General features: G+C 44.5%; 1 protein-coding gene across 3 annotated transcripts in view; it reads right to left on the bottom strand.

Moving 5' to 3' along the window:
• MTMR1 (myotubularin related protein 1) overlaps positions 1-16,736 on the bottom strand; it is a 48,711-nt gene extending 31,975 nt beyond the window's left edge. The window contains exons 1-3 of one of the 3 annotated variants that reach the window (XM_069943009.1): positions 16,399-16,736; positions 9,495-9,600; positions 6,504-6,527 (exon numbers count right to left, since the gene is read on the bottom strand). In XM_069943009.1, coding sequence (XP_069799110.1) covers positions 6,504-6,527; positions 9,495-9,600; positions 16,399-16,544 — 276 coding nt within the window. In that variant the 5' untranslated portion in view covers positions 16,545-16,736. Of the gene's footprint in view, positions 1-1,432; positions 1,454-6,503; positions 6,528-9,494; positions 9,601-16,398 lie in introns of those variants that run through there. The other 2 variants (XM_069943010.1, XM_069943011.1) reach the window with 2 other exon arrangements.
• Positions 16,737-25,584: the final 8,848 nt, after the last annotated feature.

The following is a 25,584-nucleotide window of genomic DNA, read 5'->3' on the forward strand; positions in this document are numbered from 1 at the left end:
ACATTGTGTAGTGGCTGTGTTGAGTTACTGCAGCTCAGTTCCCATTAAAGGGAAACTCTCAGCAGGTTAAAAGCATCTTACCTATATATTAGATTCTTCTAACCTGCTGATCGTTTCCCTTTAAAGTGAATAGGGGCCGAAATGCAGTAACCCAGTACCAATATACTACACAGTGTATAGCATTGTCTATCCCCTTTAGTGGCTGACCACTTTAGGAGTCCCAAATAGGCGGGATATACATTAGGGAAATGTAGCCACAAACTACATTTGTACTATAGTACGAATTAAGCCCAAGATTACTAAACTAGAGGCCATAACCATAAACCATCTTAGTGGATTATTTCAGTGTAGGATGCCCTGTTAATAATCTCACATTAATGAATGTATCACAAAATGAGCAAGCAAAACTATATTGCTGCTGTTATTATTAACATACAGTACATCTATCACTACTATACAAGGTGATGTCAACTTCATGGGAGGTGACAATCGGCACTGCTCCCACACACGGAATATCCCCTAAAAATGACCAATCATGCACTCGTCCTAAGTTACAGCTTCTATTATAGGGCTGGGCTATAGTCACAATTCTGCTGCCTCCAGAGCTGAAATCTCCTACCATTCCTAGCAGTGGATATAAAGAACATACTCTAGCGATCTGCATTCTCACAAGTGCATATTAGAGAAGCATAGCTGACTACGTTCAGGCCACTATAGTAAATGGACACGCTGCTGTGCACCTAGGTTTATGTCAGCATCACATTTTTATTTTTTGACAGGATGCTGATGTAAAAAAAAAAAAATCCAGCCTTAGGGAGTCGACAACCAGCAGAAGTGTGAATGCAGCTCTGGACTGTAATACAGGCTGAACCTCATGATCAGTGTACAAGAAACTACTCAACATTTTCCATATTGTAGATCAGTTCTACATATGTAGTCTGAACAGAAGAAAACTCATTCACATGCCTTCTACCCAAAGCAGCTTATTTCCCATTGTAGCACGGGACTAAACACATCAATACAAGTGACTATCTCTTATACAATGTCCTTCTAGTGTCACAACTACAAACATGCTAATAAATCATAAACCCAATCTAAAGAAAAAAAAATAGGAAAACTTAGCAAATGGACAAGAAAAAAAACAACCATCTAAAGCTGCATCATACCTGCCCATTGTGACTTTGATGGAAGCGAATAGGAAAAGGCAGACACCTGTATCCTTTACCCACTTACCCGTGGTAAGTACAAACTTGATGACACACTAGAAAAGTGGCGTGTCTATAGTGACCGTCTATTACAAGTGATGAATCAGACTACCACACCGATGACTTCTAAATGAGCAGGAGATTTTATATATGATGGATTGTACTAGTACAGAGCTAAACCTAGAAACATGCACTACGTTGATAGAAAATATAGGGGTACAACTTGCCACCTGCTCAGCCTCCGTTTCGGAATGATAGCCATTGTGCTCGTCCTGTATATCCTGTGTATGCACGAGGCGGGACAGAACAGAGGCGACAAGAGAGAAATAATCATGCAGACAACAGATAAAAGGACAGGTCAGACACAGTCAAGACATAGCCATATGTGCGCACAAAGGGGAGGCTGAACATCCGCATGCAGAACAGGGAAGGAAAGCTACATAGGGATTATTACCAATGACCATGTAGGAAATAATCTGGCTACCTAGCCTGAGGACACTCTCACATAGTATTTGGTCAGTATTAGCCAGAATAGAGTCCTAAACACAGAAAAATGTGAACATAGTTTCATTAGATTATTATTCTATGTTGGGTCTACTCCGGTTACTTTGGTTAAAATACTGAATATATGTGTTAAACTGGCCGTAGAAGCACTCCTGGCTTATGCTGCCATGGCCTTACCCAGGTATTGTCTTCACTGCTCCACAAAGCCTGGAAGGGTCCAGGCCTTTCATCTTGTGATCCAATGATTTATATACAATACTTGGGGACAGCTGAGGGGTAAAGGTGTACTGGACATCCAGAATATGAGAAAGGCATTGTTCATATCCTATCTTGGCCTTTACTGGACATGTAGGGTGGTATGTGGCATATTACATGTACAGTGCAGACCAGTCCCATGCATTCCCCGCAGCAATGTGGCCCCAGCCTGGCAGTGAGTTGTTGCCGACCTCTAACCTTGGGAGTTAGATTCTTTTAGGCTCAAGGTTCACATGGGACAGATTTGCTGCAGATTTTACCTATGTAAAGCAGGTGGATGACATTGCATGAAATCCACATGAGATTTGACCTGCTGTGTAAATTTTAAAATCCACATCATGTTTATTCTATTGATGCATGTGACTGGATGTGAATTTGTTGTACATTTCCTCTGCTGTCTTCAATAAAAATCTGCAAGCAAAAGAGAATTAAAGTGTACCTGTCACAGTAGCCGCTGCTGGATCAGCGGTGAATTCCAGAAATTCGGGTGTCCATGGCTGCGAACACGCTGTGACAGAAAAGCGTGTGCCCCCATTGTGATCAAATTGGGGTCTTGCACACTTCTGTGTTCGGAGCCATAAATACCCAAACTTCTGGGCGCAGAGTGAAATTCACCGCTGATCTCACAGGTACTGGTGACAGGTTTACTTTAAGAACTGCTAGAAAATCTGGTAGTAGTATAAGTAAATGTATCCACAGCCCTTACTGACAGCAGCTCCCTATGTACCTCATAGAGCTAAAATCAGACGCCCATCCTCCAGGCTGTGCTGTCCTGCTCTGTAGTGAGTCTGTCCATAAGATGGCCAACATGGAGGAACATGTGACTATGCCCTGCCCCTCCATAGACATATACAGGCTCAGTGGTGGACACTGGGGGCAGGGTATGGTCACATGCTTGTCCATTTTGGCCATCTTATGGACAGACTCACCACAGAGCAGGGCAGCACAGCCTGGAGAAGGGGAGTCTGATTTTAACTCTGAGGTACACAGGGACCTGCTGTCCGTAACTGCAGTGAGTACACTTACTAATACTGTACACCAAATAATTTTATTATAAATAGCATAGCGTGCAAAGATTACACACCTTTATAGTTTCTTGATATGCCCTTCCATTCATGAAATATGTGTATTTATAGTATATGTGATTTATCATTTCCCTGACAAGTCAGTAAGTAGTCAGATTTTTATAAAAGGGGTGAATATCAGAAGATGGGTGTAATTATGAAGTCAGGGGTGTGAATGTTGTACATTGAGAGGTGTGTAATCCTATCCCTGATTATACAATCACGTCCATCACCTCATATTCACACCTGACTATTAACTGAACTGTCAAATAAATTATAAACCCACATATCTCAGGAACAGAAGGGTGTATCAAGAAACTGTAGAAACTGTGTGTTATCACGACCCCCTGAGCAAAGTCTCATGCACTCTGAAGAACTGTACATGGGAGTCTATAGAGCAAGGCACACAGCCCCCTGTACTAGGTAGCTGTATAAACCTTCCATATCGCCATTTGAATTTTGTGATGTCATTGCAGGATATTGACTGAGAGTTAGAGGTAACAATTCACAAGTAGCTTCCTTTACTTTGCTGAAAACAATGCATTACATATCATGCAAACCTGAGAACCGAAATTTCAAGAGAGGGATGGGTTAGGTTAGAAAAACACATATTACACACTGTAAATACATAACCTAGTATGCCCGGGAAGCAGTCTCTGTGACGGGCAGACAATTATAATATTACACTTGAAGGAAGCCAGACATACAACATGCATGCAATAGGCAGAATACAAGGGGTAGTCATGCGGATCACTGATCAGACTGCGGAGGTGAAACCATCTGAATCATGCTCCTTGCAATATCAAATTGAGTATCAGGCAACAAATTATAGAATGTATATCTAAAAAAATAAATTGTACTCACAACGACATTTACCTGTAAGCAATCCCGATATTATCAAGGATGCAAGGTACAAACACACATATCACTGAAGGAAGATTCGCCCACATTAGATATGCATATAAATGGGGGTAGGAACATGGTAGATGGTATAAAAGTACAGGGACGAGGAAACAAAACAAGCAACAAGTATCTTGTCTGGATTGCTGTATGGCAAGAAAATTAATAAGGTAGGGCTGAGGGATTAAAGGGGTTATCCAGCGCTACAAAAACATGGCCACTTTCCCCCTACTGTTGTCTCCAGATTGGGTGGGGTTTTAAAAAAATCAGTTCCATTAAAGTAAATGGAGCTTAACTGCAAACTGCACCTGAACTGGAAACAGTAGGGGGAAAAGTGGCCATGTTTTTGTAGCACTGGAGAACCCCTTTAATCATATTAGGAGAGATTTATCAAACATGGTGTAAAGTGAAACTGGCTCAGTTACCCCTAGCAACCAATCAGATTCCACCTTTCATTTTCCAAAGAATCTGTGAGGAATGAAAAGTGGAATCTGATTGGTTGCTAGGGGCAACTGAGCCAGTTTCACTTTACACCATGTTTGATAAATTCCCCCCATTAATCCTATTACTTTGTTCTTATAGTCACATACAATACTGGGTCCTGGCAGAAGAGCGAGTTCGATATGCGCCTTGTCTGGGTGTAAGGCTAATTTCGGGGCTAAGGGGAAACAGAACAGAAGGGAGTGTACATTAAGGGGGCTACAACTTATGTTACTGGACCATTATAGGGGTTACATAGAGGGAAGGACAGATGTAGGGTTCACGGCATTAAATCTATAAGCTTTTGTAGTATAATCCATACTTCTACATGTAAACATACAGCAGGAAACACAGAAATCACGAGACTGATATAGAGACAGGATAACGTGACATGGATAGCCGGATGTTGTGTACAGGGGCAGACGTCGCACTGTACCGGTGAGGACAGGAGGATGGCGCGGTGTTGAGTAAATGTCAGCTGTGGAAGAGCGACACTGAACAAACCACATCACGCAGGGAATTATTGACCGTCTCTCAATGATGTGGAGCAGACCGCCACGAGGAACACATAGATCAAGTTGTCAGGGATCCAGCAAAAAAACAGGAACAGCAGCTTAAGTTTTATTTAAAGCCATTAACCTCTTAAGGACTGGGTGATTTTTTATCCTTAGGTTTATTTCAAAGCATTATTGCCCAGTCTAATAGGCAGATGCCTATGGCGCCTTTGGTAGGCCCTTAGCTGTCATGGTAACCACTGGCATCTCAAGACTGTTTTGTATTGCTGACCACAGCATCTTTCAGGATCAGTTTCTGACCTTCACTTTAGACGCTGATCTGCTGGGTGAAGCAGACACACCAAACAAGATCAATGCAAGGTATAAATTTATGACAGAGCGGTGAAGGGGTTATCCAGGCTTAAAAAAATCACGGCCGCTTTCTTCCAGAAACAGCAACGCCATTCTTGTCCTCAGTCTGGATGTGGTTCTCCTTCATACTAGCTCTACCACATTGTCAGCAATCTGCAGTTTGCCAAATGGCAGATTCTAGCATCTAGCGTGTATGGGGCTATCCTGAATGACCACCGACAGATGATGTCAGAGTTGATAGGGGTTGGCTGTGATGGAAAATCACAGCCGACCCCTTTGTTCAGAGAGAGATAAGTCACAGTGAAAGCACTCTCGCTGTGGCTTACCCTTTCCCATAGAGAAAACAACGATCAGCCATGCTAAACATGTATGGGGCAGACAGGTAGCCGGTGGGAGAACTCGTCTGCCTGTTATTGAAGGCGTATGGCATTCTTTAGACCATGTACATACTCTGTTGCATGCTGGGAGGGGCCCATACTATACATCTACTGTTTTATATGGGATCTTCAAAAAGGAAAAAAAAAAAAAAACACAATGTGCTATGTATAGAATATTTGCTTCTACCATAAAATAGGGAGCACATTACAGGTTTTGAGGGCATAGAAGGTCAGTGTGCATGGCTTTGCCAGCAACATACATTGCTAGATAACTGCTATCCAAATGGCCAAAAGCCCCCATTGATTTCCTTCAAAAAGGGCTTCTAAACCCCATTTACCGACAACTAAATCCTGTATACAAAAAAAGCATTACTTTCTTATGAAATGGTCATTAAACATAATATCTTTATCAGCATTAACACTAAATATTGTAAGAGCCTAAAACACACTGCACAAACCATAACCATCAACAATGTGGAATCTATTCAACCATATAATACAATGCACGGACACAAGTGACACGAAACCGGTGACACTACAGAGCGGTTTAACAAAGCACAATAAATGTAAGCAAAAATACAGGCTGGAAAACCTGAAACATGTCTTCACAGCACAAGGAAGAGACAAACCAAAAGACGGGTATCAAGATCTCCAAATGATCAAATGAGGTTAAAAAACAAAACTAATTCCGGGAACCATTTAACCACCATTTATTTCAGAGGATTTTATCTGCATGGTAAATGCGTCACAAATTATTTTTGCATCAGATAGAGATTTTGATACTCAATATAAACGCGGCACAGTGGACAAACAGACGTAAGGCCAACGTGCTGGACACCAGAAATATCTTACCCTTATGTCGGGCCTCTTGTAGACCTGTTAAAATGCACAACAATGTCAAGACAAAATACCTTCTCTGTCACACAAATGCAATAAGTGTAGTGTAGGGGCTTCAGACTCTTTGCCCTCCAGCTGCTGCAAAACTACAATTCCCATCATGCCTGGACAGCCAAACCTTTAGCAATCCAGGCATAATGGGAATTGTAGATTTCCAAAAGCTGGAAGGCTGCAGTTTGACACCTGTGGTGTAGTAACATTTTGTCTGCGTTCTTCTATTCATTAAAAGTGACAATCATGTAATTAAAAATACCATTAAAGGGAACCTGTCACCCCCCCCCCCGTGCCGGGGTGACAGGCTCCCACCCCCCGCTACAGCCCCCTATACTCACCTGATCCCGCTTCTGGATCCGGTCGGGTCCCGGAGATATCAACCGCTGCAGTCCGGCGCGCGTGCTGAGAGATGAGTCCAACGCTCATAGAGAATGACGGAGAGTCCAGCGCTCCGTCATTCTCTATGAGCGTTGGACTCATCTTTCAGTGCGCGCGCCAGTGACATGTCAAAAGTTTTGATCAGGCAGCATTCAGAGGCTCTGGGATGCACTGGGCAAAGTTCTGTTTGGAAATCTTGGGTATTTGTGTGATATTACATATGGCACCTACCTAAACATAAGCTGCAGACCAGATGCACCCCTTCATAGCAGTAGCTTTTAGCTATTGGGCACAGCTCTCCAGCACATGTAGGTCATGTCAATTTCTATCTGTCCACTTAGAGCTCACATGTGGACTTGTCAAGGATTTTTACTGTTATGGGGCAATATGAAATCAGAGTTACAAACTCTGACTAGAACACACATGGATTTTGCAATGGATTATATATATATATATATATATATATATATATATATATATATATGTGTGTGTGTGCCGCATCTGACTTTACCCTTAAAGTGTCACTGCCGTTTAAATTTTGTTTTGCAGAAATCAATAGTACAGGCAATTTTAAGAAATTTTGTAAATGGGTTTATTAGCCGAAAAATGCATATTTATAATGAAAAAGCAGTTTGAAGCTCGCCCCTCTGTCTTCATTGTTCTCTACGGAGAGGGAGTGGTGGAGGGAGATGAGGCACCAAAACAGGACAACAAAGAGTTAATTTACAGCTACATCATCAGGCTATCTCCTCTGAGGCCAGCACTGACCTCTCTGACCTCTGAACATCTGCTTTCACACAGGTCCTGCTGTGTAGTCCTTTGTTCTCTGTTCACTGCTGCCAACTAATCTCCCTCCTTCCTCTTCCCCCTCCTCTCTCCATAGATTACCCAGGACGTGACTGATGTGAAAGAGTCAATATTTCCTGATAATGAGCAGTGAATGAGAGAGAGGAGAGAGGGAGAGGGGGGACCTGGGGAAAGTCTTTTTGAATGCAAATAACAGCATATTTGCCTAATAAACCCAGTTACAAAGTTTCTTAAAATCACCTGGACTATTGATTTCTGCAAAAAAAATTAAATGACAGTGACAATTTAAGAGCCACACTGGTTCTGCAGACTGCTGAGGTGCAGCATCCCCAAGTGATGGACAGGGTTAGATATTAGTAATGCCTGGCTGGGGGTTATGATCACTGGTATAAGAATGTTGCATAGAATGACGCTGTGTGCTGTAGTCTATGCATGTAGTGCTGGACCACTGCGTTAGTTATTACAAACTCTTCAAGGCCAGACATGGCTGTGTAATAGAAGAGAAGTGACAGGTGGAAGAATTTCAGCTGAACAATTCACCCTTTATCCTGGAAACATTCAGCATTTTTCTGGGAAATGAGAGAATGTTAGGGTGGTATTACACGGGCCGAGCAGGGCCCGATAATACCTGTAAACGAGCAGCGATCTGCTAGATCGTTGCTCGTTTACTGGGCCTATTACACGGCCCGATAATCGCTTAACAAGAGCTGCAAGGACATTGTTACCGATGTCCTTGCAGCCCTTGCTAAACAGGCATACATTACCCATCCACATTCCAGGGCTGCTCCTGCCATCCGCTTCTCCTGGGGTCCTGTGCGCGCTCTAGCTTCACAGCGGCCTGTCGGCTGGTAGGCCGCTCAGCCAATCACAGGCCGGGACCGCCGCGGCCTGTGATTGGCTGAGCGGCCTACCAGCTGACAGGCCTCTGAAGCTAGAGCGCGCGCGGGACCCCCGGAGAAGCGGATGGCAGGAGCAGCCCTGGAACGTGGATGGGTAATGTATATCGTTAGTCGCCGGCCACGCACCGCTATTACACGCAGCGGTGCGCGGTCGGCGCCCGACGAAAATAGGGTCTAACCTATATCAACGATCAGCCGATGATCGTTGTCATCGGCTGATCGTTGCATTTATTACACTTAAGCGATAATCGGCCGAATCGGGCCAATTCGGCCGATTATCGTTCCGTGTAATAGTACCCTTATGCTGCGTTTACACGTATCGATTATTGGCCCGATCGTACGATTAGCGATGTCGGATTTACGATTTTTTTTTTATAACGATCAGTGTTTAGATGGTACGATATATCGTACGAAAATTCGCACTGCGATCGTTTTGCGATCGTTTAAGCCTATCTCACACATTGGTTAAATTGGCGAACGACTGTTCACACGGAAAGATTTGCGAATTTTTTGCGTACGATGAACGACGATTTGATGACCTGATGAAAGATCAAAATGTACGATTCATCGTGCGTTGTTCGATCGTTCGCTGCGTTTACACGTACGATTATCGTTCGAATTCGACCGTTATCGCGCAAATTCGCACGATAATCGTTACGTGTAAACGCAGCATTAGAGACAGCATTGTCAGCTGACAACATTCATCGCCATCATCTCTCAGCAGGAATGAATGCTATGTACACCATGACCATTTCACAGCTGGGAAACCGTGGCCTATTATTAGTAATAGCCCAATCTAATAACCCTCTGCTCATAGACATAACACACTGCTATATACTTCAGTAGGCTTTACCATGAGGCCACTCACCCTGTAATCTCGGGAAACATTTTCAGGGGGCACAGAACCAGAGATCTGACTGGATATTGTGGCTGCGATCAGCTGCTTGCACCATTCAACATGGGATCCTGTGGGACTGCAAGAAAGAATAGAGACATCCCATAACAGATTGGCAGGTTAGCATTTAGCCGCATCCCCCCTCCCCCCCCCCTTTTCCCCAAATCAGGGCAGGAGAAACTATACGGTGAAAGGAATCAAAGTGTCTTCTTGAGGTTCTAAGATTTCTGATGGCGAGAGAAGTGCTGCAATCTGCCCCATCCCTGCTGTCAAAGATACTGGTGTAACCATTATAGAACGCAGTGTTAGGCTATGTTTACACGTAGTATGAGACCGGCCGGGTCACGGAACAGCCGGTCTCAGAAAAGATCATCCCAGCCAGTACTGCAGTACCTGCCGGATGATCTTTTGCGCCGCTGAGTTCTGATGATCAGAACTCCCCACTGCACACTATGAAGCGAGTGGCCGGAGCCACATGCTCCATTGTGTGCACTGACAGGGTTTTCTGTCGCCGCTATTCAATGAATAGTGGCCGCAGAAAACTGACATGTCAGTTTCTCAATATGTAAAGTATATTTTCACATTAATCATGGCCGTTGTTGCAACCGGCAACAACGGCCATAGTTTTATGAAAATATACGTAGTGTGAACATAGCCTTACTGTACATGCCCGATGTAATAGGACCCCTGTCTACTTTCAGTTCAACATTTCAATCCACGGACTATCATCCTAAATGTTTCAGGCGCCACTTAGGTGTTTTGTTTAGTTTTTTTGCAAATGTGAACTGTTTCTATGTTTCTTTCTTGGTCAGCACTGATTTTCTCCAGACGGCTCTCTTATGGAGGCCTTGTTTGCAGTGTAACTGAGGAATCACATACATTAACCCCCTTTAAGGATTACTCAAGAGCAAAAAAAAAAAAGTTGTTTTCAGATCAAATGAGGTCAGAAAGTTATACAGGTTTGTAAATTACTTCCATTAAAAATCATAAGCCTTTCAAGTACCCTGCCATACCCTGAAGCAGCTGTCTGTGGATGGATGCCTGGCTTTGGTAATCCCTTGTCAAGTCACAATATTCGCAACTGAGTGGAACTTAAAGGAGACCTGTCGTCAGACCCCCCCCACCCCCCCACCCCCCCGGGGTGACAGGCTCCCAACCCCCAGCTAGATCCCCTTATACTGACCTCATCTCGCCGAGTCCTGCTCCCAGAGCCGGTCCCGGGACAGAGATATCCTGGTCAGAAGCTGGTGCGCGCACTGTGGAGCGGGACTCAGCGAGATGAGGTCAGTATAAGGGGATCTAGCTGGGGGTTGGGAGCCTGTCACCCCAGCACGGGGGTGAAAGGTCCTCTTTAAGGGGCTATGTATCAGGATGGTTTGGTGATCTCCCCGCACGGAGGCACCCCCTGGAAACAGGTTTCCATCCCAGGAGGGAAATCTGGCTATTACTGTGTATTGAGACTTGTGAATGAGGCTCCACGGACCCCTTTTTTGCCATTCAGAACTTACAGCTGCTGTATGCCCAGCAGGAAGTGGTGTATTTTTTCCAGTCTGACATGGTACTCACTTCTGCCACCACTGTCCCAAGTAGTACTAAATCCCCATACAATACCTGAAACGACTAGAGGTGGCAGCAGAAAGCACTGTGTCAGACTGGAAAGAATACACCACTTCCTATAGGACATACAGCAGCTGATAAGTACTGGAAAGCTTGAGATTTTTAAATAGAAGTAATTTACAAACTTTTATAACTTTCTGACATCAACTAATTTTAAAAATGATTGTCTGGATTCTTTTGCCACCTAGATGAGTCGTTAAAAATCAATACGCTCCTGGTAAAATAATGGTGGGTAGGCCGGACACCGCTGGGAAGGTTCACCACTATTCCATCCATTACTGAAGCCCCAGCGCCTTAGCAATGGCTTTGTAATCCTCTCTAGTAGATTTCAAGGACTTTGTTTGGAATCTCTTGATAATGTGTCCTTATTTGCTGCTTTCTGACACCATCTAACTTCTTTACATTGCTAGATAGTTTCTATTTCAATGATGATTGTACAGAACATGTCTGGCAGGAATCATGACTAGGTGTAGACTACCGAAACAAAGCCCAATTGTCAACTGGATAAATGGCTGATAAGGGCTGCGTTGACACATACGCATATGGAATGCATTCTGAATGGGGTTCGAACCACAAATCCATTTCTTGCCCATTAGCCACGCAATGTTGTCAGGATTATGAGCAGCCATTGGTTACGAAATGTGAGGGGATAAAGGGGATATTACTATTTCAGGGAGGGGGTGGGGAAGCTTGACAGCATTGACAGTAGTCTGATGATCTGGAATTGGAAAGAGGACAAATATTTTTCGCTCTTTTGTATTTCTGCACAGAACCTCCTACACCCTGTTACAAAAGGGAACAATTCTTTATAAGGCTTAGGCCCCGTTCATACTACGGAATCAGCGCCGAGATTCCGTGGGGAAACCCCCCATGCGGACTCTGTGGCGAATCTTGCCTTTAATCTCTTTGAATGGGAGAGCCCCTGTGCCTCCGCTCTCTACTCAAAGAATTGACATGTCGATTCTTGGATTGGAGAGGCACGCAAGCTCTCTCATTCAAAGAGATTGAAAGCAGGATTTGGCGCCGATTACGTAGTGTGAATGAGGCCTAAGGCTTATACTACAGTGAGAGATGGCTGCACAGGGCCCTATGATAGAGCCCCAGTGCAATACTATAGAGCCCCAGTGTACTATAGTGTTTGCTAAGTGGATAAAAGGGAAGATGAACTCGTCCTTCCATATCAGAAAATGGAGTCAAAAAACACATTTATACTTTGGCTTCTGTTGTGTATAACATGAGTTGAATTGCCATGAATTTGGCAATTTGACACCATCATAGATGCCACCATATTATTGGGGGTCTGTAAGAAGGTGCCAGTGCAATAAATCCACCCTGTACTGCAGACAGTGGGGGAGGGCCGGACCACAACCCAATGAAATATTGAACTAGTCAGTAATCCAAATTCTATTTTACCAGAAACTATTCTCCACAACATAACTCCACACCTTCCATTTAATCTCTACTTATTCTCTAATCTATAGGATAAAGAAGATTTTCCTTGTGTGGGTTTATAAAACTCCTGCCAAACCTCCATGGTGTGCCAGGCCCAGCTGTAACAGCAAATGGAAAAACTAGATCAGGCCCACTGACATTTCATGGACGTGTCTTTCTAATGGAGTTTGGCTAAGACTAGAGAATAGCTGGAATAGAAAGTTTCCTTGTCAAAAGCAATCGGGAGCGTCCTAGGGAAGAGGGGAAAGAAATAGCTCATGTTGGGATTAGGGCTCATCTCAATGAAAATGACCTTTAAAGAGAAAGGAAAAAATTATACTGGAGAATGAGAGACCCAATGGGTACTAAAGGCAGGCTATGTAAAGGCTATGCCCACACCAGCACCCAAGCTTCTTACTCTCCTTTTCCATCAGAAGTGACAAGATGAAGCAAGCCTGCACATGGTCCTGATAATATCCTACCATTTGTATCCACACCTCCTATGCAGACCATGTAACTCCATGGTAAAAGACTACAGATAGACTTGGTACAGCCTGATCCTACTCACATCTGTCTATATTTGGTAGGATATTAGAAAGTAGGGGTCTTGAAGACCCTATACACTTTATACTGTTACCGTATTGAGTGTATAGAGCCATCCCTATATTCCACCGACAGATGATGATGGTGGGGATACCGGTGATGATAGAAAAGCACTGCCTGACCCCTTTGTTCTTGGAGAGAAAAGTCACCACCATAGCTGTCTGCAGCTTACCCCACCCCATAAAGAACACAGTGCTGAAAGTTCCTGCATATAGGGAGGAGGGGGGAGATAACTGTTGGTTGAACAGCTCAGCTACAGTTATTGAAAATGTATGCCCACCTTTAGGGTGCGTTCACACTGAGTAAACAGGCGTAATTCCGTGGCAGAGCCCCCCGCCACAGACTCCACTCAGAATCCCGTCTGCCTCAGTGTGTCAATGGGATGCTTTGAGCGCTTTTCGCTCAAAGAACTGACAATGAGGAATTCCGCCTGTTTTACTCAGTGTGAGTATACCCTTAAAGTGTACCTTTCATTACGCAGGTTTTCCTCATCAGATTGCAGTCACTCCTGCCACCGGAAGATTGGCTAACCATGGGACGAGTTCCATGCACAAAGCTCCTTATACCATCATAATGAGGCTCATGGTAGCATAGTATATTATCACCCGGCATGGACGTATTGTTACCAAATCTTCTGGCAGCAGGAGGGAATGCACTGCGATTGAGCTTTGTCTGACTGCTAGAGTTACCAGCAAATATCTTAAAAGAAAATAGGAAGAATCTATGGCACAATAATATAGGCAGTCTGCTGTATTACTTCTGAAACCACAAAACCATACAGAAAAGAGATTAAAGCAAGTGAGTCATGCCTCAAGACACAAGGGCACACTTGTCAAGTGATGTGTGCTACAAGAATTGCTGCAAAGGACATAAGGCAGTCACACCTTATTATCAGGGTTGTCAATAAAAATAAAGGGGGGTTAGCATCTTAAACTTGTATGGCGTATGCACATATTATGCCACCAATGTCCAACAGATCTAGCACCTACCATCGGTACATAGTATATAACCACCTGCGGTATATGCAGATGACATAGTATATTATCCTGTGCGGTATATGCGGATGACATATAGTATATTATTACCTCCTGTATATCTGGACGACATATTAGTATATTATCACCTGCGGTATATGCAGATGACACATAGTATATTATTACCTGCTGTATATCTGGATGACATATAGTATACCACCACCTGCGGTATATGAGGATGACATAGTATATTATCCCCTGCGGTATATGCAGATGACATATAGTATATTATCCCCTGCGGTATATGCGGATGACATATAGTATATCACCAGCTGCGGTATATGGGGATGATATATAGTATATTATTACCGGCGGTATATGAGGATGACATATAGTATATCACCCCCTGCGGTATATGTAGATGATATATAGTATATCACCCCCTGCGGTATATGTACATGATATATAGTATATTATCCCCTGCGGTATATGCAGATGACATATAGTATATCACCCCCTGTGGTATATGGGGATGACACATAGTATATTACCCCCTGCGGTATATGCAGATGATACATAGTATATCCCTGCCTGAGGTATATGCAGATACAGTATATTATCCTCAGCGTCAGCCACCAGGATGTCAGTATGACGCCCGGCATGGCAGGAAAGCTCACAGTTATAATAATAATAATAATGATGATGATGATAATGCCCGGGCAGTCAGTGCTGGGAGTTGTAGTTCTGCCCCAGGATGTGGAGGGAATGTGAGGAGACACCTGCAGGCAGCCGGGCCACATAGTCCCCCCCCAGCAGAGACACCTACTGGGACATGTTACCAGACCACCACAAGGCTCCCAGTTATCCCAGACCCCCGCACACACAGCTGGGCCACATAGTCCTCCCCCAGCAGAGACACTTACTGGGACATGTTACCAGACCACCACAAGGCTCCCAGTTATCCCTGCCCCCCGCACACACAGCTGGGCCACATAGTCCTCCCCCAGCACAGACACTTACTGGGACATGTTACCAGACCACCACAAGGCTCCCAATTATCCCAGACCCCCGCACACACAGCTGGGCCACATAGTCCTCCCCCAGCAGAGACACTTACTGGGACATGTTACCAGACCACCACAAGGCTCCCAGTTATCCCAGACCCCCGCACACACAGCTGGGCCACATAGTCCCCCCCCCCAGCAGAGACACTTACTGGGACATGTTACCAGACCACCACAAGGCTCCCAGTTATCCCAGACCCCCCGCACACAGCTGGGCCACATAGTCCTCCCCCCCCAGCAGAGACACTTACTGGGACATGTTACCAGACCACCACAAGGCTCCCAGTTATCCCAGACCCCCTGCCCCCCGCACACACAGCTGGGCCACATAGTCCCCCCCCAGCAGAGACACTTACTGGGACATGTTACCAGACCACCACAAGGCTCCCAGTTATCCCAGACCCCCGCACACACAGCTGGGCCACATAGTCCCCCCCCCCAGCAGAGACACTTACTGGGACATGTTACCAGACCACCACAAGGCTCCCAGTTATCCCAGACCCCCCGCCCCCCGCACACAGCTGGGCCACATAGTCCTCCCCCCCCAGCAGAGACACTTACTGGGACATGTTACCAGACCACCACAAGGCTCCCAGTTATCCCAGACCCCCGCACACACAGCTGGGCCACATAGTCCCCCCCCCCCAGCAGAGACACTTACTGGGACATGTTACCAGACCACCACACGGCTCCCAGTTATCCCAGACCCACTGCCCCCCGCACACACAGCTGGGCCACATAGTACCCCCCCAGCAGAGACACCTACTGGGACATGTTACCAGACCACCACACGGCTCCCAGTTATCCCAGACCCACTGCCCCCCGCACACACAGCTGGGCCACATAGTCCCCCTCCCCCAGCAGAGACACTTACTGGGACATGTTACCAGACCACCACAAGGCTCCCAGTTATCCCAGACCCCCTGCCCCCCGCACACACAGCCGGGCCACATAGTCCCCCCCCAGCACAGACACTTACTGGGACATGTTACCAGACCACCACAAGGCTCCCAGTTATCCCAGACCCCCTGCCCCCCGCACACACAGCTGGGCCACATAGTCCCCCCCCAGCACAGACACTTACTGGGACATGTTACCAGACCACCACAAGGCTCCCAGTTATCCCAGACCCCCTGCCCCCCGCACACACAGCTGGGCCGCCTGCTCCGCCCTGACCGGGGGCTCTACCTGTCCAGGGTCTCCACGCTGGCCTGCCGGGAGCCGGGCAGTGACGGCGGGGCTGCCGGCCGGGGAGGTTTCCTAGCAGCAGATGCCGCTGTAGTGGTGCCGCCTCCCCCTGCAGCTGTGCTCTCCAGCCCCGGCACTTTATCCATGACTCTTCCCTTCCTTCTCCACCTCCTCCCCGGATGCTCGGGATGCAGCTGAGCCGCTTATCTCGCAGGAAGGGCCGGATTGGAGGCCTCGCTGCTTCCTGCCGGCTTCCTGCTGTGATGGAGAGAGGGAGGGGGGGAGATTCACTCTGACGTCCCCGCTGTCACCCTGCTAGGACCAGCATGCATCGCGTCAGCCAACAACAACCCACAATGCAGCGCGGCGCGGAGAATCCTAGGGACGCTCCATCTATTACCCACAATGCACCGGGCGTTCAGAGTGCTGGCTGTGTGTGGTGGAGATTGCAGAGTGTGCATCGCGGCCTGTAGAGATTACCGCCCGTAATTACGATCTGCTACATAATATGCCGCACACAAACAGGAGACCTCCATGTGTAGCGGTGGCCAACTGTAATTGCGGCTCGGTCCTTGTTTAACCCCTTAAGGTCCAAGCCAATTTTCGTTTTTGCGCTTTTGCTTTTTCCATTTTATGTTTAAAAGTCCATAGCGCTTGCATTTTTTCACCTAGAGACGTATATGAGCGCTTATTTTTTGCGACACCAATTGTACTTTGCAATGACAGGCTTTATTTTTCCATAAAATATGTTGTGAAACCGGAAAAAAATCATTTGCGCTGTCAAATTGAAAAAAAAACGAATTTGTTTTGATTTCGGGGAGTTTTGCATTTACGCCGTTCGCCCTATGGTAAAACTGACTTGTTATGCATGTTCCTCAAGTCGTTACGATTACTATGATATATAACATGTATAACTTATATTGTATCTGATGGCCTATAAAAAATTCAAACCATTGTTAACAAATATACGTTCCTTAAAACCGCTCCATTCCCAGGCTTATAGCGCTTTTATCCTTTGGTCTATGGGGCTGTGTGAGGTGTCAGTTTTTGCGCCATGATGTGTTCTTTCTATCGGTACCTTGATTGCGCATATGCGACTTTTTGATCACTTTTTACATTTTTTCTGGATTTGATGCGACCAAAAATGCGCAATTTTGCACTTTGGGATTTTATTGCGCTGACGCCGTTTACCGTGCGAGATCAAGAATGTGATTAATTAATAGTTCGGGCGATTACGCGCGCAGCGATACTAAATATGTTTATTTATTTATTAATTTATATTTATAAAATGGGAAAAGGGGGGTGATTTGGACTTTTATTAGGGGAGGGGATTTTTTATTAATAAAAACACTTTTTTACTTTTTTTTTTTACATACACTAGAAGCCCCCCTGGGGGGCTTGTATATACATAGCACTGATCTCTCATAGAGATCAATGCTGTGTATATACACAGCAAAGATCCATGAGATCGGTCATAGATTGCTATGGCCTGCTGCAGGCCATGGCAATCTACTGCCGAGCCGGGATCAGCGTCATTCGCGGGGGGGGGGGGGAGATCTGACCCACTAGACACCAGGGATAGTGTGCATAAAGCACTTCAATGCAGCTGTCAGGTTTGACAGCTGCATTGAAGTGCTTAATTAGCCGGCGCGGCAACGGGACCCGCGCCGGCTAACAGAGGCACTGCCCGGCTGCACGTGTCAGCCGGGATCAGCGCCGTTCAGAGCGGGGTCCCGGCGGGACCCCGCTCTGAACACCCCCCGCGGCGCCATGACGTATTAGATACGTCATGGGTCGCTAAGGGGTTAAGGGTAGTGCGGTATGGGATTTAGACACTACCCTTGTTTAAGTCAATGGGACCTGAGCTGCAGTTACGTATCACGACCACTGCACAATGAATGGCGCTAGACTCCCAGGGGGAGATTTATCAAACATGGTGTAAAGTGAAACTGGCTCAGTTGCCCCTAGCAACCAATCAGATTTCAGCTTTCCTTTTCCGAATAGTCTGTGAAGAATGAAAGGTGGAATCTGATTAGTTGCTAGGGGCAACTGAGCCAGTTTCACTTTACACCATGTTTGATTAGAGATCAAAAACATGAAAAAATATTACTTCACTTGAAGAGTAGTGGAGGCTTTGTAAAAACTTCCAGCAGATGTTGTAGGTAAATGTACAAAAATTGAATGTAAACCTGCCTGGGATACACATATATCCAAAGATAAGACAGGAAATAAGGGCAGACTAGATGGACCAGGTGGTCTTTTGCTGCACAAATGGAAACGTCCCTCCTTGAGCCTTCCCGACAGACAGTGGAGATGATTGACAGGCAGAGGCCACTAACATGTTTCTCTGCCTGTCAATCATTCCAGCGACCTGCGACTAGTCACAGGTGGCTCCCCGCCCTGATGACTAGTTATAATTAGATCACCTGTGAAATACTAAGGAATTCCTCAAATCATGACCTGTTGGTGAGGCCTGAGGGCTGGAATTGAGAAGCACTGCTGGAGACAATGTGATAGCATTTTGATTGATTTACAATAGGAGTCCCTGTAGTGGCAGCTAATAGAGATGAGCAAATCTCCAGCACTTGGGTCCATCTGAACCCAGAGCATGCGCCATTAGATTACCAGGGGCTGCTAAATTTGGATGCAGCCCTAAAACTGCCTAGAAAATATGGATAGAGCCATAGGCTGTAGTCATGTTTTCTAGTTCTCCCTGGGGCTGCATCCAACTTTTCCAGCCAATGGTAATCAAATGCCGCATGCTTGGGTTTGGATGGATTTTCATATCTCTAGTGGATAACTAAATTGGTGAGGGAGGAGGGTGGTAAATTAAAGGGGTACTTCCGAGGAAAAAAATTTTTCACTCAACTGGTGTCAGAAAGTTATACAAATGTATAAATTACTTCTATTAAAAATAAAGTACTTATGAGCTGCTGTATGTCCTGGAGGAAGTGGTGTATTCTTTCCAGTCTGACATGGTGCTCCCTGCTGCCACCTCTGTTCATGTCAGGAACTGTCTAGTGACAAAAAACTAAATTATATATATTATAATTGATACCTGAATTTACCAGCACTATCCCCAAAGACTCTCCACAGAAAAGTGGCTTAAAAAAGAAAAAATTATTGCACATATTACATGTGCAATAAATGTTTTTCCTTTTTAAGCCACTTCTCTGTGGAGAGTCTTTGGGGATAGTGCTGGTAAATTTAAGTACCAATTTTCTTTATATTTTTTTTTTCTGTCATTACTACTACAGGCCCCTGTTGGGAGCATCTCGTTTGTGGTACATCAGCTGCTTTGGTCTATCAGACGCCCCTTTGACCTTCCAGAGCTACACTGGACCAGAGGATCGTATGGACCCGTGTACCCCCTGCGGACCAGCTAGGGGTGATATGCATAAAGCCCAGGGAGCAAATGGGTGTGCAAATATACACCTTTTCCTTTTTATCCCTCTCCTAAGGTAATACACGAGGCACCTGGGCCTGCTGTATCTCTGTTTTCTCTCCTCTCCTACATTGCACTAGGAACTGTCTAGAGCAGGAAAGATTTTCTATGTGGATTTGCTACTGATGTGGACAATTCCTTACCCAAACAGAGGTGGCAGCAGAGAGCCTCCTGCAGGGCATTTAGCAGCTGGTAAGTACTCAAAGACTATAAATAGGAGTAATTTACAAACCTCTATTAGTTTATGACACTAGTTGATTTGAAAACACTTTTTCAGTACTGGACTCCCCCTTTAAGAAAGAGAAATAACTACACAATGAATGCCGTCAGTGGTATCTCTTTTCCCAATTGGTCCCGCATAGAGTTGAGCAAACTTTGAGCACATACGGGTTCTTCCGAACCAGAGCATGTGGCGTTTGATTACTGGTGGCTGCTAAAGTTGAATGCAGCCCTAAGGCGTCCTGGAAAACACAGCCTAATGGGCGGACAAGGGAGAGCAGCAAGGCAGGGAGGAGGCATGGCCTCCTCCTGTACTTCGTTTTACCATAGTTTATGCCTACAAACAAGCACAAACAATGGAAGAAAATGTACATTTCTGCATCTACCAATCCCACTGGTTTTACTAAGAGGCACAGGGGTCTGAGTTCACCAATCTTGATAAATCTCCTGGAGTCTTGTAACAACTGGTTCCGGTAATCTTCATGGCCATTTGTGAGGGGGGCTGTATGGACAACATCCCCCACTATACCCCTATTCACTGCAGCCTTCCATCGGAGGTATATATCAGGGGGTTTCCCGATGTATACACCCAATGGGAGGCTGAAACGCAGTGTGAACATGCCTTGGTTAAGAGCAGGAATTGTAACCAGCTAGACACTGAAGGGGTCTATTTGCATGAGACTATTGCATATGGCTCCTGTACGAGTTGTGGTTGGCCTATATGTTCCAGTTCTTGCTATTTAGAATCAAGGAGTTCCAGCTGTGCCTAAATGTAATACAGTATTGGTTCTGTACTGATACCACTCTTTCATATTGGTACAAAATGATAGAACACACGTGTAATTAGCTTATTATATACATATTTATTTCAGTTTACCATTGTAAATCAAACAAAAGTCATACATACTGTTTAAGAAAAAAAAAAATCTAGTCAGTTTCAGATTTTAAGACTTACAGAAAAAAAAAAAGTTTAGCTTTTTTTAGCTATATGTTGGGAATAGTCTGTGCTGTGCCTCCACTGAGAAAATAATAAAGACTCTCTCATTTATGTACAGTATGACTGCTTTACCCTGCAGCTACGTTTCACTAGAGTATAAGGAATCGCTCATATACTGATTTCTTAGAATAGTAGAATTATGTACCATCTACCAAACAGGGAGCAGACACCTCTCGTGAGGGTTTTCTGTGTGGAGAGGTGAAGGGGGTGCAGTCAGCCTGCTGTTAGCATTCTCCATCATTACACAACTTCTGGATAAGAAGCTTGCTATGTGAGGGTGCGTGCACACTGTGGATAACCCACCGCTCACATATCTGCCAGTGCCATAGACTCCCTTCTATGCACAAGCAGATTCCGCCATCCACCAAAAAGAATTGACAAGTCAATTCTTTGGGTGGATGTTGGAATGATTGAAGTCTATGGCACGGGCGGAGAAGCGTGCAGGGGCAAACAGCGGGTTATCTCTGCAGATTTTGTAGCGTGCACGCACCCTAAAAGAGAAAAGTGAAGCTCCACTATTACTATACATTCAATAGAAACAATGCCCGATTATGTTTAAACAAATGGACCTTCGAAGGTCTTCCTCTTGCAAATAATAGCACATATAACCAAATATATTTCTAGTACTCTAACAGCCTTCTTTAGAAATAGAGAGCAAACTGGGTAATAGGCAAACACAACTACAGAAAAAAAAGCTGGCACCATTAATACTACCTGTATTCTATGATGGCACAGAGAGCGGAATAGTTCATTTCCATGTACCTCCTACCCAATATTACCACCTTGTATGGGTTGAGATTCAGGTTGTAGTAGGAGTACAGCAGGTTTCACAAGCCTGTGATGAAGAACCGACCACCATATAAATCTCTAGTGATAGAAGTTTAGTTCGCCAAACCGAAGGTGGGGAAATCTGTCCATCTGGGATAAGGCTAGATTAGTAAACTGTAAATAAAGAACCTCACACTAACAAACAAGCTAGATTGGTGGGGGCCAGTGTTAGGTTGGGGGCCATAAACCTGCAGCTAATAGGCATTTATATGGAGCAGCGGGCAAACATGAGCCAGGCTGCTCCACTGACTCCTCTTCAGCACTGCTGGAAATAGCCAAACACTTTGCTCAACTGCTTCCATCCGTGCCATAGACATTGGCCATAGTTTATACCCAACTTATTGTATAAAAATGCTACTGTAGTTTTCTTTGCATTATTCCTAAAGGGAAACAAGGGGAAGAAGCCTCTAACCTGCTTGTATGTCCCTATAGTGCACACTACCTTCATTCTCTGCGCCATTTTCAGATTATTAGCAGTTTAATATGCTAATGAGGATAGGGGACAAGTATGAGATCTCTGAGGTGCCACCTCTGGGCCACAAAAGCGACTTTATTTGTCATGAATAAAGCTGCGGGTAGGCATGTGACTCGCAGCTCTCCATTTATTCTCTATGGAGCCGCTGGAGATACAGTAGCTGAGTGCTGAATTCGAATATCTCCAGCAGCTCCATAGAGAATGAATGAAGCTGGCTTCACTTAGGCCAAAACGTATTTAATAATTTTGTTTAGGTTACACATTAAAGTGTATCCATCACCACCATAGTGGCTACAGCAGTTCAGGACTAAACAAATGGTGTAATAGTAACTTTGTAGGCTTCCTTTACAATATTGGTTTAGCCTGAAAGTTGCTTCCTCTTCTTAGAAAACAGATTAAAAATACATATTCGTAAAGGAACAGTGACCTTGGAATTTTATATGTAGCATACAGATTCCTGGAAAATAAATATTCCCAAGAGAATAGGTGTACATTAGCAGACGGCAATACAACATCCAGACATTGAAAGTAACATGAACTCAATGATTACATATATCAACGCATTTGTGCAAAACTCAGTCTACGTAAAGCAATTTCTTTTCAGCTTTAAAAATATTTTAAAGCAAATAATGTCTTCAAGCCAAATTTATTACTGTTTTTTCTTCCTGTATGGTATATACAAAAATGTTTTATTATGCTTTTACATCATTTTATACCCACGTTTAATAACCCATTTCAGAGAGTAATCTAAAACTTTACAATAATTTACAGTCTAATACAGAAAAAAGCTTCTCTTCAAATACTGCAGTTTGTCCAGATGGTTAGATAAAGCGGGATTGTACTAGGTATACACTAAATACAAACAAGACACGGAACAAAAAAGGGTCTGGTATGTATCTCTGGTTGTCTATGCAGAGGCATTCAGTGATGCCAGCTTATACCTCATGCACACATAGCACAGAGCTGTAGGCATCTATGAGCAGCCCTATGATGTATAGTACCATATTATAGACACATCACTAGCGTTGAGTCGACTTGCTGAACTATTAGGCTGCATTCACACGTTCCGTGTTCTGCACGGAACACGGACATGGAATGCCTGAAACGGACTCTCCTTCGGCCAGGCAGCATCTGTGTTAAGATGCTGGGAGCGGGGGAGCTGTACAGATATGCGGCACACTGTAATGACAGAGCCACATGGCTGATTCATTACAGAGCGGCGCATATCTGTACAGTTCCCCTGCTCCCAGCATCTTATCACAGATGTTTCCCGGGCGGGGGAGAGTCTGTTTCAGGAATTTCACGTCCGTGTTCCGTGCAGAACATGGAACGTGTAAATGCAGCCTTAGGGTTCAGCAACGTTCTCCGAACCTAAATGCTTTGCATTTGACTCCCGACGGCTAAAAAAGTTGGATACCGCCTTAGGGAGTCCTAGTATACAGCCATGTGTTTCAGGCAGCCCTAAGACGGTACCCAACTTCTCCAGCTGCCAGGAGTCAAATAAAGAAATTTAGGGTTTAGCAATGTACTCCAAACCCAAACCGTTCAGCAAGTCCACTCAACAATTCTTGTCAAGAATAGATCAACGACATGGCCTTCAATAGAACGTGACAACCTTTTTATGGACTTCCAAACAATGGCTTTTTGATGCTTCCCTATGATAAATATCATTTTGATGTATTAGATATATATTATGTAGATATATACTTACACACAACCATAACTGCAAAGCTAATCCCACTTATAGATCTTTAGCGGTTCAGTCAATGGGTTCAGAATTATACTAGTTTTTTTTTTTTTTACAATTTATAAATCTATTACTGATATTTATATACATTTCTGACATGGTAATAAGGCTAGCTATGCTCATATATGGGAGGTTGTCCTGCCACTTACCAGCAGCTCTGAATCCCATGATGAGGGTTCCTAGACCTCCCTCAACACAGACTGCTGCAACAGAGGAACAAGGACATACAGAGAACAGAGAGGGACCAGGAAAACACCTGAACCATTCCAAGTAGTTCTAAAATAAAATTTTTTTTTTAAAAAAGTATCTATATATACAAAACGGGAAAACACTTAAAATTTTGCCTAGACACAGTAATTTTGTAAACCTATCACAGGTCAGGAGCCTGTCGCTTAGAGTGTTCATCTAATCTGGAAGTAAAATAAAAAATGAACAGTATCTATATTCTATAAATGAACTTTTTATGTACATACTACTCTGGAAGAGTGTATCGGCAACAACGTGCACTAAATTTTATTTCAAGTCCTACTAATATTATAGGGAAAAAGTGGTCTAGGAAAAGCTATTAGGCTCGGTTCATACTAGCCTAGTACAGCTGTAATGCAGCTGCAACCCCTGGCCTGACTGCAGCTCTGAAGACCTGGTTGCTTTCACAACTGTGTCAAGACCAGTGGCTGTAAAAATATGGGGCTATGAGGCTAGTGTGAACCAAGGACAGCATAGAGAAAATAACAGATTTTCTTCATACACTGAACAATATCCACACAGGAGAAATTTCAGTGGCGAGAACAGGACATTATTGGAAGGCACAAAACATGTAAGGCTAAGGGTACGGTCATATGGATTATGTTATATTCCAAGGCTGACCCACAGATTTCTGCCATGTACAGACTACTGGGATGTACGTCCACACAAAGATATCCCCACTATCATGATCATTTAATGTGGTTATCACTGGCTTTTCTATGCAGAATCTGCAAAACTAAGCAGAACACTGCTTTCCACACAGCAGAGCCAGAACAATGCACACAAATATTCTACTGCATGTAAATGGAACTGCAGAAACCTCATTCACACGTATGATGTGGACTTAGCGAGGGATCCATGACATCAAACACACAAAATGGGAATGGACGTACAACCAGACATATAAAAAGGTACATGGGGTGTTAACTATAGATCTGCAGATTTGGGCCATTGCATGATGGACTTTTACTGTAAAGCTCTAACAGAGATGAAATGCAGTCGTCACAACATTAAGTCAACAATTTATCTACACATCTTCCTCAGCAATCAGTCTAGATGACATGCAAATTGGTAAAAGGGAAAATGTTTGTAGCAAACAGCAAATGTAAAGGAACACACCATACAAGTTGCCCTGTGTGACCAGCACAAGGAAGATAGGACCCTGGGGCACACTGTACAACAACACGGACTATCATGAAGGATGCAGTTTACAAAAAGAAAAAAAAAAA

The sequence above is a fragment of the Dendropsophus ebraccatus genome, chromosome 10, assembly GCF_027789765.1.
Source record: "Dendropsophus ebraccatus isolate aDenEbr1 chromosome 10, aDenEbr1.pat, whole genome shotgun sequence".
Lineage (NCBI taxonomy): Eukaryota > Metazoa > Chordata > Amphibia > Anura > Hylidae > Dendropsophus > Dendropsophus ebraccatus.